Below are 13,026 nucleotides of genomic sequence, written 5' to 3'. Positions count from 1 at the left end.
CAGAATGCCTTTAGTCTTTCTGAGTGCAGAGATAGTTCATCCTCTGTGATGCACTTCTGGTTAGTGCATGAGCATGAACTGAACAGACTAGCAGTCTTAGGGAGCCAAACAGCTACTTTGTATTCACAATGTAGCTAATGTACCACCGCCAGAATAGGCAGCATTTAGAAATGGACATTCTACAATGAATCGATGTCTAATATTGCATCATTTGGGAGAGAAATATAATTTTCTGAATGGAGCTCTTATTGTTGCATTTATCAACTTAAAGGCAGCCTTTGACTCCATTCCCCAATAATTTTTTTCAGGAAATTAATTCAACAATATTTTTCCTTGCATCTTTATTTTATTTATTTTATTTTATATCTTTTTATAGCTGTCCATCTTATATCGAATTTTGGGAAGTTCCCAATCAATTAAAAGAACATCAATAAAAAACTGAAACAATACATTTATATGTTAAAACCATAAACATTAAAAAGTTGGCACCATGTGGTCCTTCATTAAATCCTCTTATTCATTCTATCCCAGTGCTTGGAATAAAAGCCAGGTTTTAATGCTTTTCAGAAGGCTAGGAGAGTAGAGGTCTGCTAAATGTCTAGGGGAGGATGGTCCATAGGGCAGGACCTGCCACAGAAAAGCACACTTCCTAGGTCGCATATGATGGTAATGTTTAAAGGCAGGTGTAGGAGCTTGCTCACCTTATTTGATCTGATGGGGCAGATAGCTGTTCTAAGGGAGAGGTGATTCTAGGCATAACCTCACCCTGTGCCATATGTTAAATCCTGGAATCCTAGGAAAAAAATTGTAAGTTGACAGTCAACTCAGTCTTCTGCAGTTTATTCAATTAATTTCAAATGGTTGAAGTGCTCAAACCAGGGTTGGCAGCACATGATAAATCATCCTCAAAATGCCAATTTTCCATATGAGGTTTTTATACAGTATGTATCTGCTCAAATATAGAAGCTGAGTTTGTTTTATACATCCTTTTAAAGTGCCCATTGTACATGCACTGCCAATTAAAGTTAATACATCTGCTCCTTTGTTTGATAAATTCCACTCGTGATAAGAAGATTGAGGTGTTCTTGCTTAATGACCAATTCAGATATGTTTCAAAGGCAGTAACATTTTTTTATTTATAGTCTTAGCTTATAGAAACTATTTCACCCCATCTATGCAATGTTAATTTTATAGAGTTTCTCCCTTTTAAATATGTGAGTAGGTGTATATATACTTGTATCTATATTGATGGTGGGTAGTAGTTTTTAATTCTGATTTGATCTTGTACTGTAGCTAAAGAAAGTCATCTCAGATGACATATTTCCTAATGTAATGGTACATGGGAATGACCTTGAAAGGCAGGGGAAAAGGTGCTCTCAGTGTGTGTGTGTGTGTGTGTGTGTGTGTGTGTGTGTGTGAGAGAGAGAGAGAGAGAGAGAGAGAGAGAGAGAGAGAGAGACGACAGCTGCATAACAGGCAGAGAAATAAACTGTCCTTTCTAATTTATCATGCTATAAAAAAATTGTGGGAGATTTGTACTTTCAGACTTGCAAGATTCTGTTAATATAGCCTTACAATAAAGTACAATTACATCATCTGATCTGTTTCCTATTTGGCCTACCTGGGGAGAGTAATACTTATCATTTCTGAGGATTCTTTTCCTATCTGAAATGTGTATTCTGTAATAGGTTTTTGTATAAAATTGACATACTGATTTCTGGGAAGAAAACCTCTCCTAGATGATTAGCATTTAAATAGGATAGATAGTCTTTAAAGCTATATTATATTCACTAAATCAGTGTTCAGTTTAAGCAAGAAAGATTTGAATACAGTATTATTACAGCTCATAATGATAGATTTAAAGTGTAGTTACAGTGATTGGTTATAAGGTATCACATGAAGCTAGCGTTAAAATAACAAGGTATCTCCAGGTCAAATTAATTTTGAAATGAAAAAAATTTACAGCAGTTCCCTGGGAATGATTATAGAACATAGTTTGTTGTAATAGTAGAATTATCTATTTAATTATTGTCAGTGGAATATATTTATTTATATACTGTATATGGAAAGAGATAAAAAATGAATACAATTATTTAATTGACTTTTCCAAGTCTTAAAAACTGTTTTTAAAAGATTCATTGAAGATTGGATAATTGTCATTTCAGAAGCAATGTGCTTGACAATATATTGACTGAAAGGCCAAGTATAACACTTCAAAGCCACTAGAAAATTATATTACACACAAACACAAACACACACACACACACACACACACACAGAGAGAGAGAGAGAGAGAGAGAGAGAGAGAGAGAGAGAGAGAGAGAGAGAGAGAGAGAGAACATGAACCTATCTCATATGCTAAATCTGGTGGATTGTAAGTTTTTTAAAATGTAATTTTTCAAAATTATATTTTCTATGATTCAGTCCTATAGTCCATCATGCAATTTTTCTATTGCCCTGAACATCCCCACCTTTTTTATGCTTTTTAAAAAATGTGGTAAACAAATTGAAAAAGAATTCCATTAAATTTCTTGAGCTATTTCATAGCTTTTGGAATCGTTAATAAAGCTATTCTGTCAACATTTTGATTTCTTAAATAATGGACCAGTGTGTCAAGAATATTTTATAGATAAAGTCTGCAATCTTTAGTACTTGGGCCAGCATCCCAGAGACCATAAGAAAGATATGCTTATTCCCTCTGAGTTTAGAAAAAGATCTTAAATTTTGAATGAAAAATCCTGACAGTATAATAGTTTCCTATCCTTGATATTTCTTCTGTGGTAGAACAATGCATGCATGTGTGAACAAGTCAAATATTTTGAATCCACACCAATAGCCCCTATTATTCCTACAATCAACATATTGTGGCATATTCACCTTTTTCTACCAGTTTCCATGTCTTCTGTTAATATGGGGGTTTACCCATGACATAACAGGTTTGATACTCCTTATGATTTCAATAAAGTAGTAATAGATAGCTAGCAAGAGTGATAAAATCATACTGATCATATAGATAACAATGATTGGTATATGTGCTTTTATGTCTGAAATGGCAAATTGATTAATTTATTATAGACTTTAAAAATTGAAGATAAAATAACTGGTTTCTGTCTTCCTTTAAAAATGCCTTCAAATTTGCACAATTGTTCTATTCTAAAATCCAAATTAGTTTGACTAAAGTTTTGTAAAGAAAAGGGTTTATACTAGTTTCTCGTATTTTCCATGTGTATATTGCGAGTGTTTATGTGTCCAAAGAAGTTGTTGCAATCTTGCTATTTTATCTAATGTCATTATAAATTTAGTTAGTGATTTTTACAAAGATTTCTAATTACTTAAAAATCTATTACTGCATGACACAGCATAGGTATTTTCATTTTTATCTGAAGCATGTATGAATTTTTATTTTGTTTTCTATTATTTCTGTTATTATTATTAAGCCTTATATTAAGTCACCATCATATAACTTGGCAGTAAGGGAAACTTAAGTAATTAAAATGATTAACCACTAACTTCTAATTACAGATACTGTTTTGAGTCCATCAGAAAGAAATCCACTCCCTTTGCAAAAGTGGGATTCAGGCAGAAAATCGAAGAATTCAGTTGTTTCTGGAATTATGATGAAATCTCCTCCAAAGAGGCCATCAAGTATAAATAGTCATCAAATTGCCACAACTTTGCTTGATCTTTGGTCATCCAGTCCAGAGGAGTTTGTTGCTATTAACAAACAGCAAATCCCCAAGTCTGATTTGGCTGGTTGTCATACCAGAGCCTCTGTTGAGACCATTTATAAATCTCCCATCTTTCAAACCTTTGATCCTTTAGGAATCCCTATAACAAATACCCTGAAAATGTCTCCAGTTCCTCAGCAGTACTGTGGGCCTAATGTAGCTAGCTTACGAAACCTCCACTTTTTAACACCAAGCATTGTAGAGGCAGTTGGTTTGAGTGGTGATCTCGCCCGCAGACCAGGTGAGTTTCTCATTTCTATGTTTAATTATGGGTTTTTGGCTCCCATTCTTGCTTTTTAGTTTTCCAAAACTGTCATGCTTTTTAATAATACTAGAAAGCTGACTTTCATTCTATATACATTTTAAAATAATGCTTTGGTTACTTAGCCCTCATGATAGCTATTTTATAATACAATATTTGTATATAGATAGTCCTCATTTATTGACTGCAATAGGGACTGGCAAACTTTGTAACTAAGTGGCACACTTATTAAGTGCAGTGTCATGTAACTGTTAATTCTGGCTACAGTTGTTAAGCGAATCACATGTGGTTGTTAAGCATATCAAGTAAATCACAACTTGTAATTTCCTGCTGGCTTCTCCATTAATTTTGCTTGACTGAAGGTTCTGAAGTTGCAAACAGTGATCACAAATGCTGCAACTTTTGTAAATATGTGCTGGTTGTCAAGCATTTGAATCCCAGTCTGTGTGACTGTGTGACTCTGGGGATGCTGCCACAGCTGCAACATACGAGGATCAGTTGTAACTCTCATTTTTCAGCACCTTTGTAACTTCAAATGGGTGCTGAATGGTTGGTAAGTAAGAAATACCTCTGGTTAGTTTTTTTGTCTTAGTAGTCTCCAGCTAAGAATTCCTTTCAGTAGCAAAAATTAGCTACAATACCGCAAATGGAAAATTTGTAAGTTACCAAAATCTGGAGTACAATGGCAACAAGAGGTATAGAAAACTGTTTGCTGTCATTTGTGGTCATCTGAATTTTTGCAGTATAGATGTAGTACCATTTTCAGCTACAATACATTATGGATGAAGGTTTTTTTTAAGTCAGTTCTTGAGTATTGCTGATGTAGTGGGAAACTTAAAAACAGATCTTTCAGCGCTAGAATTCACTTGGTAGTGTTTTCTAATTTTCTGCTCCTCTGTTAGCCTGTGAATAGTGGGACATGATTATGAGTAACACACTGAGACTACTTGAACACCTATGAGTTGTGGAAGGACTTACTAGTAATAGTAGGATACTACCATAACTTTTCAAGATGTGGTTTCAGACCTATGTAGTTGTGAATTGTGCTATCCTCCTTGTGTAGTGGATGAACTAATATCTTAGTTAAACAATAATTTCAATCATTCCATATAATATTTATATATAATTGTCTTTAGTTCTGCTTTTATTTTGGATAGTAGTCTGGGGTTAATGACATTGTATAGATGGTATATAGAATAACTCTTAAATCTTATTTTTAAGGGAGGAAACAGTAAGAGTCCTCTTTTCTTGTAGGCTTTGACAGAATTCAGTGTTGATTCTTAATGACCAGATAAGCAGATTTTCTCCATGATGATCTCTCCCTCCCTTGGACTTTCAGATATTCCAACAGTGCTGTCATCACCATATAACTAACTTCATCCACCTTGTTGCTGGTCCTCCTTTTTCCTTCCATCTTTCCCACAATTAGAGCCTTCTAGAGAGTTAGATCTTTGCCCAATGTGTCCAAAATAAGAGTATTTGACCCTGCTCATGTGTGCCTTGAGTGCCTTATTCAAAAAGGGTCAAAATTCTTCCTATCTGGCTTCTTCAAAATTGTTTGCACTATTTGAATGTTATAGGGATGGATACATCATGGCATCTGAATATCTTTTCAAAGGGCATCTTGGCTGCCCTACCATGTGCTATTTGCACCACATTTCTTGATTGCTTGTTCCTTTACTCTGGTTGATCCTAAAAAGCAGACCATTTCTATATTTTTATTGTCAATTCAAAACAGAGTTATTAGGATTTTTAATTAATCTCCCAAAGCAATGTTTATTGGTAACATTTTTAACTTTTCTCAATTGGCAACAATTTATTTTTTGATAAAGTAATAAGTTGTAAAGCATGGAACACCATTTGGAGGAGGATGTAACGCGAAGAGGAAGATTAGTTGTGCACTTTACAACTTCAATACAATATTCAAAGTCATTTTAAAGTGCCCCCCACATTCACTTAATCCAAACTCCAAAGTGACCTAGGCACGTCTTTGCATATAGGACAGTGGTTTTCAACCTTTTTAATGCCGCGACCCCCAACCGGTCGTAAGTCGAGGACTACTCAACCGGTCGTAAGTCGAGGACTACTAACTGGTGCAGCACCGTTTGCAGAATGGGACTTTTGGCGGGCTCAGCAGGGCAGAGACAGCCTGGACAATTCCTATTGGCTTTTGAAAGCCAATAGAATTAGACTCTATTCAAGAGAGTCTATTCTATTGGCTTTCAAAAGCCAATAGAATAAAAGGGAGTAGCACAGCTAAGGAAAAGGGGGAAAAAATGACGGACTGTGTTGTTTGGCGATCTCCGTGAAATGGTCGTTCCGACCCACAGGTTGAGAACCACTGATATAGGAGATAGAAGGATTTAAACTAGGGATTAGATATGGTTGCAGAGCCTGGTCACTTCCAGGCATTTTATGTTTAATGTATTGCTATTTCAGAAGAAATTCTGAGGTAGTTTCTTCAACTTACTGTTCAATAATATAAATAGAGATGCCCCTTGTATCTGCAAAATTATCCATTGAGGATAAAAACGTGTAAATATGTCAAATTTCATATTGTATTTTTTAACTTAATTATGAAGGGTCCTTGATGCTCTCTGAGCTTGGTTGTTTTCTTGCAGATGTCTCAGTATCCAAACTAAGTAACATCATCAACCAAGCTCAGAGAGCACCAAGGACCCCTCATTTCAACTCTGAATTACAAATATCCTTCTTTATTGGTAACTTAACTCTGTTTATTTTATATAGTATATTGTAAATTAAGGTGCTTAGATTTATAATTTATAAAGGAGTATGAATACATAGTTTTAGAAAACAATGATCTTTTTTGTATCGATATATATATATATATATATATATATATATATATATATATATATATATGTCTCTGTGTGTATATTTTTTAGATTCTGCCAGCTCCATTGGAACAACTTCTTCCTTTTCTACTTTCTCCATTTCGTCTCCAGAATCTGCAGTACCAAACAACACCCCTCAGCCCTATTCTGTTGCACTCCATGGCCCCTCCTACATGCCTTCATCACATGGATTACCTTCTGTTTTTTTTAAAGATCTCAAGGAACGGATTGTACATTCTTTTTCTCCTTGCCCAGTGTCTGATGTAGATGACAATACTAGCAATTTAAGCCTACTACCTGATAATTCAAAATGTTCTGTTGAGAAAAATGATAGCTTTAGGAGCAGAACTTATCATGCTTCTGGTGAAAGTTGGGTAAACAATTTAGTGGAGGAAGAACTTGCTGGATCTAACCCTGTATCGCCAGCCACAAATCTTCCTCCTGCCACAGATCTTTTTCCTTTGAGTGCTGAGGAAAAAAATATGAGCATTTTGGAAGAAATTAAAAATGCGGTTTGTGGACTGAGAGGGGACTTCTGCAGTGTGGCACAGGAGTTACGTACAATAGGTAGTGAATTGGCAAATATGGTAGTTTCCGTTCAAAATATGAACCAATTTTTTGCAGCTCCCCAAACTGCTAAAAATTATCCTACAAAAATATAGCACTCAAACTGGCTCATAATGAGGTAGTATAAGAGGATTATATATTCTGTTTTACTTGACATACTTTGGAGTTTACTTGCACAAAAGTAAATGTCTTTGTATATATGTATATGTATATGTATATATATTTGCTGAGGAAAATAAATTGTGATTTACATCTTACTTTTTTGCATCTGTTTTCATTTTTTAAAAAATAACTCCTTGGATATATCTCTAAAGTAGTCTAAAAACAAGACATTCATCTTTTTCTGCATGAATCTCTCTAAGTGTTTCTTAAAGGACTAATTAAGATTAATTAGACTGAGCAGTCATTAATATTCTGAGCACTACCTTTCTATGTTATGCCCCAGTCAGGGAGCCTAATACATTACGCATAAAAGGTGGTTGGTCAAACTTATGAGACTTATTGTTGATGAGCTATTTATTTATTTAAAATATTTTTATAGCCATTCAGTTGCCTTCATATAATTCTCTGTTTTCATTATGTTGTTTTTATTTTATTCCTTATTGTTATGTTCAATTGTATTTATTGCCCAGAGTCACTGTATGAAATGAATGGTAATGTAAATGGATATATAATTAATGAATTACAAATGAATTAATAATCAATTAATACATCTTGTTTAGACCCAAATGGAACAATATATGCAACTTACTTTCCATCCTCTATAAATTACTTTCTTTGCTACCTCAGCAACGTGAGAATATATGTTGCCAAGAAAATCCTTTGAAAAGGTCTTGAGGAAATATGCAAATACAGTCTACAAACCATTCTCTCACCAATAAAATAAAATAAAATTATTCTTCAGCATCCTCATGATGTTGATCTATCTATTGCTAGCCCAATAAATATCATGCATAATTAGAGTAACCAAGTTGAATAGGAAGTGGGAAAACAACTTCTTTGGAAACTGGCTCTGTTTTATATCTGATTTTTGAAAGAAGAGAGCATTGGGAGAAGTAAGACTGATTAAGAATAGAATAGAATAGAATAGAATATGAATAGAATTTTACTGATGGTGATTTAAATTCATGAAGGATAAAATTGAAACAATAATCCTGCAAAGCTGAAAAGGAAATTGAAAGTTCAGAGGGAAGTGATCTTATTTGTTCTCACCTTACTGGGACATTCCCTTAAGAAATTGAAAAGTATTTTGGAATGTCCCACTAGGCTTTTGGTTCCAACAATAACAAAGGAAGAAGAGGGATCACAAGTGCAAAAGTACTTTTATGTATGGTTATGTGAAGGTGCATGCATGACCTTTTTATAATGAGAAAACTGGCTAAAATACTACCTGATTGTTTTGAAATTACCAAAGGGCAATATTCAAAATACATAGATACATTGATTTAAGACTCTTTAGAATAGGAAGTAGCACTAGATATGCTGTTTTCCAGTAACAATTTAAATGTTATGAGATCAAAAAGTGATGGAATGTTTGGTAAATCCAGTCCTCTTTCCTTTGCATCGTGTAACAATTTGTATTTAACTTGTGGATATTTTTCCCTTGCCAATGACTTTTTGTCTTTGCTATAACAGAACATCAGTTGTCAAAACAGGTACTGTCTGAAGCAAAGACATCATTCTAGGCAAAATAATGGATTTTTATCATAGAAATTCTCCCCAATAGAGACAATTTTAATTTCTTCTATTTTAACATGTTCTTAATTTTATTCCATGTCTTAGCATAATTATTTGAAATGATATACAATTCATATTTATCATAGTAATATCCAAGAATTTTCCTTTTTTTTTCAATCTTAAGCCAGTTTTCTCCATCAATTCTATTTGGTTTTCTATTTTCATATTTTTATTAATATCTTCATTTTCTGGTTATTAATCTTAAAACCTGCTAGCATACCAATGTCCTTTAATTTTCCCATGAATGTTTCAACTCCCTATAATGGGTACTCCCTATAATGGGTACTCCAAACCTACCAGTAGGATCAGGGTTACGCAACTTTGGCTCTTTTATGACTTGTGGACAGTGATGGGATTCAAATATATGAACAACCAGTTCTCTGTGTGGATGCCGCTTCTAGAAGTTCATTCTGGACTTGAGCAACAAAAAATTAGCTACCGATTCTGCCGAAGTGGTGCGAACTGGCTCAATCCCACCACTGCTTGTGGACTTCAACTCCCAGAATTCCTGAGTCAGCATGGCTGGTTCAGGAATTCTAAGTAATGAAGTCCACAAATCATAAAAGAGCCAAGGTTGCCTACCCCTGCACTTAGGTCATCAATGCCCTAAAATTATATGTTCCTTTTTAAATCTTCACTCCCACAATTCTCTCATCTTATGTATCTATCCAGTACCTGAAGAACTAAAAAGAATAAGAGTGGAGGCAGTTAGCATCCTTGTCTTATCCCTTTTTGAATCCCACAAGATTTTGTTGATTCTCCCTTAAGAATTATTTGTGCTCTCTGTGAAGTATCAATTGATTTAACAAATTTATCTCCAAAGTTATTGGACTGGTAGAAGAAGGAAGATTTTTCCTCTGTGTGTAATACAGTCCATATCTTTCCTTAATTTTAAAATAAAATCCAAAGAAACATAGATCAGAATTCATAGGAGAAAGGACTACCTGTAGCAACCATTCTTCCCTTCACAGACATAGCACAATAGGACTGTACCTTAATGACAGTAAATTCTGTGTGAATATGTATGTGTTACCAATCAAATGGGGATAAAAACTTTGCAATTTCATCTTTTAAAATTTTGCTGGGAATTTCAAATTTTCTATTTCCCCCCTAAACATTTAACAGTTAATTTTAGGGCAATCATATTATCAATATTATTAATGAGAACAGCATTAGAACATGTTGATTTTCTATCCTCATTGAGATTTTAGCATCAACTTCTGATTCTTGGTTTATATTCTTATATATATATATCTGCAGAATACAAAGCATTAAAACATTATTTTTGAAATATCACTTTTTCCCTTAAAGGACAGAAATGAGTTTTGTAAAATGGAATATATCTTTTGCATTCTTAACTTGAAATACATTTTGTACATAAGAGCATTTTTCAGAGTTCAAAGTAAGCTGTCTGCTTGGTTGGGATTGCAATCATGTTTTAGGAATTATTAGAATTTACAAATGAGTAACAATCAGATCTATATTTGGATGTGAAAAGTTTACATTATAATTTTATATTTGGTTAACATATTTTTAATCAAATATAAATTAAAGGCAACTTTTTTTCTGATTCAATTCTGCCAAACTATGTGTATGATGTGTAGTCTCATTAACTTCTCAGAGGCAATATAAACTATATGATGAATGTTTATCATTAATTGAGTGTTCCTTGTCAGCTGCTTGCATGAATGTTTATTTACTTCTAAATGGAAGTATCATCAGGGGAAGTTGTTGACTGCCTCATGTATAATGTGTTTCTGTGCAGTTATCTATTTTCAACTAAGCAGAACAAAATGCTGACAAAATTGAGCTTTTCCTGATGCCATGAGAATAAACACTATTAAATACATATATGGTATATATTTTCAAGCATGCATGCCAAACAATTACCATGTATGACTTGAGAGAAGGATACACAATAACTGAGCTTTGAAACTGGCTCCTTAATGGTGTTTTCTGGGAGCCTGTGATCTTGGAAGTGGAAGAATCCATAGAAAATAGTATTTTTACTGAAAATGGTTTAATTTTGCACTTTTATAGATGGGGACAAGTTCAGACTCTCATAAATTATTCAAATACTATGTCTGAAGCAAAACAAGTTGAAGGGACAGTTATATTATTTTCCTTTTAAGAAAATGAAAATATTTAAGGATGCAATTTAAAAGTTATTTGGGAGCCACTCAGAGTTTGATGTAAAATATGTGTGTGTGTGTTTGTGTGTCTATATACATGTTTTAAACAAACAAACAAACAAACAAATCTATTTTTTCTATTGGACAAAAATATATATGAATACAGCTGGTCATTCACAGGTTTCCAAAGGCTCATGCTGTTTATTTCTATCAGAATAGATATTAATTAGGGATTTGTATACTGCTATGCTGTCCATTCTCCAGCTGTTCAGATATAGTTTTGTAATAGCTTGCTGTTGTTTCTGACAACAACAACCTCCCCCAGCAATTGAACACATTTTTGAAAACTAACCACTCCCCTCTCCATTTGGCAAAAGACAGGTTCAACATTGCCTTCTGTGGATGTCATGTCCGCTAGTCTTTGCTTTGTTGTTATTCTTTTTCCAAAGAAGCTTACTATGAAAAAGGATAAATTCTGATCCCACAATGATGATAAATGCAGAAAATTTGTTTCTGTAACTGACAACCATAAGCTGATCTGAGAGTTGTCAGAAATGTTTTATTGAACATATAATGACAGTAATTTCTTCATTATTCCACCGACATAATGAACTGTTTTTCAAAAGCTTGCTGTTTTAACTGACTGGCTCTGCTGAATTTCAGATCTTTGCAATTTCAGTTCTGTTGTCATGGCTAATCCATCTTAAAACTGGGGGAAATATAACAATCAGAAGCAACTATGACTAAAGGAAAAAAATTAACTTGTAATTTTATAACTGACCTGGTGTTTGATGTAACATATTAATGTGTGTACATATTTTGTGTAAATAATTTTGTTTACTACAATTTATTGAAAAATGATTTTTCTGTGAAAATATACCATTAGAAATAACTCATTATTTATAATTCAAAGTATCTGAGTTCATATGAAGATCAAGACAAAACAAAACATAAAACAAAGTATCACACTCAATGATCATCTTGCTAATATAGGGATCTGTCATATCTAATGACAATGGTAGATCTCCATTGTCATTAAATATATGGAATCTATAAAATCCAAAAGAATTAGTACATGTAAAGTTATACAGTACATTGTTCCAACTTGTCACATGATCTCGCAGCATCCATGTATTTAATAAATGTTTATTTATTAAATGTAAAATTCCCCAACTCAGAACAGATTTAGAACAAATTGGTAGGTGGGGGAAACCAAAAAAGTAAAGATTAATTTGAAAATGGGCTGGAGCCAGGCAGAGACTATAGAGAAAAGAAATTCTAGGAAAAACATTCTCTTTGGGAGATGCAACCATGCAATGGCTTCTTATGTCTTGAGGCTAAGCCCCCTCCCAAATTTTCTTGGTCATGTGACCAGAGCATATGCATCTGACTCTGTAATTCCCAATGTATGTATACATACAAAACATGCAATATACACAAAAAAATAGAAATATTTCTCTTTACAATTTTATAGGCCACCTGACTTACAGTTAATTTTTTAAAAAGGATACAAAACACAGAAAAGAATCGTTTACAATGTTCAGAGCAACATAAAACCAAGAAAAGCCCATCAAACAGAAGTTTGGTCTTTGCTAAGATGACAGTGGAGAGTGCCCACGCAACCTGATTGCACTGGCAGGCAAAAACAACTGGAAATAGGGAATCCTTCAAATAGTGAGGTCTTATGCCATGTAGGGCTTTAAACATGGTATACAGCACATTGATTTGTCCCTAGAAGTCAATTG

General features: G+C 33.8%; 1 protein-coding gene across 3 annotated transcripts in view; it reads left to right on the top strand.

Annotated features, from left to right (window-relative positions):
* ENTHD1 (ENTH domain containing 1) overlaps positions 1 to 7,653 on the top strand; it is an 83,235-nt gene extending 75,582 nt beyond the window's left edge. For all 3 annotated transcript variants that reach the window (XM_039335521.1, XM_039335520.1, XM_039335519.1), the window contains exons 6-7: positions 3,523 to 3,969; positions 6,897 to 7,653. In XM_039335521.1, the coding sequence (XP_039191455.1) occupies positions 3,523 to 3,969; positions 6,897 to 7,507 (1,058 nt within the window). In that variant the 3' untranslated portion in view covers positions 7,508 to 7,653. The remainder of the gene's footprint in view (positions 1 to 3,522; positions 3,970 to 6,896) is intronic.
* Positions 7,654 to 13,026: the final 5,373 nt, after the last annotated feature.

The sequence above is a fragment of the Crotalus tigris genome, unplaced genomic scaffold, assembly GCF_016545835.1.
Source record: "Crotalus tigris isolate CLP2741 ecotype Arizona unplaced genomic scaffold, ASM1654583v1 scf7180000017644.4837335, whole genome shotgun sequence".
Classification (NCBI taxonomy): Eukaryota; Metazoa; Chordata; class Lepidosauria; order Squamata; family Viperidae; genus Crotalus; species Crotalus tigris.
The sequence above is the reverse complement of the archived record's forward strand: the minus strand, read 5'-3'. Positions and strand labels throughout refer to the sequence as shown.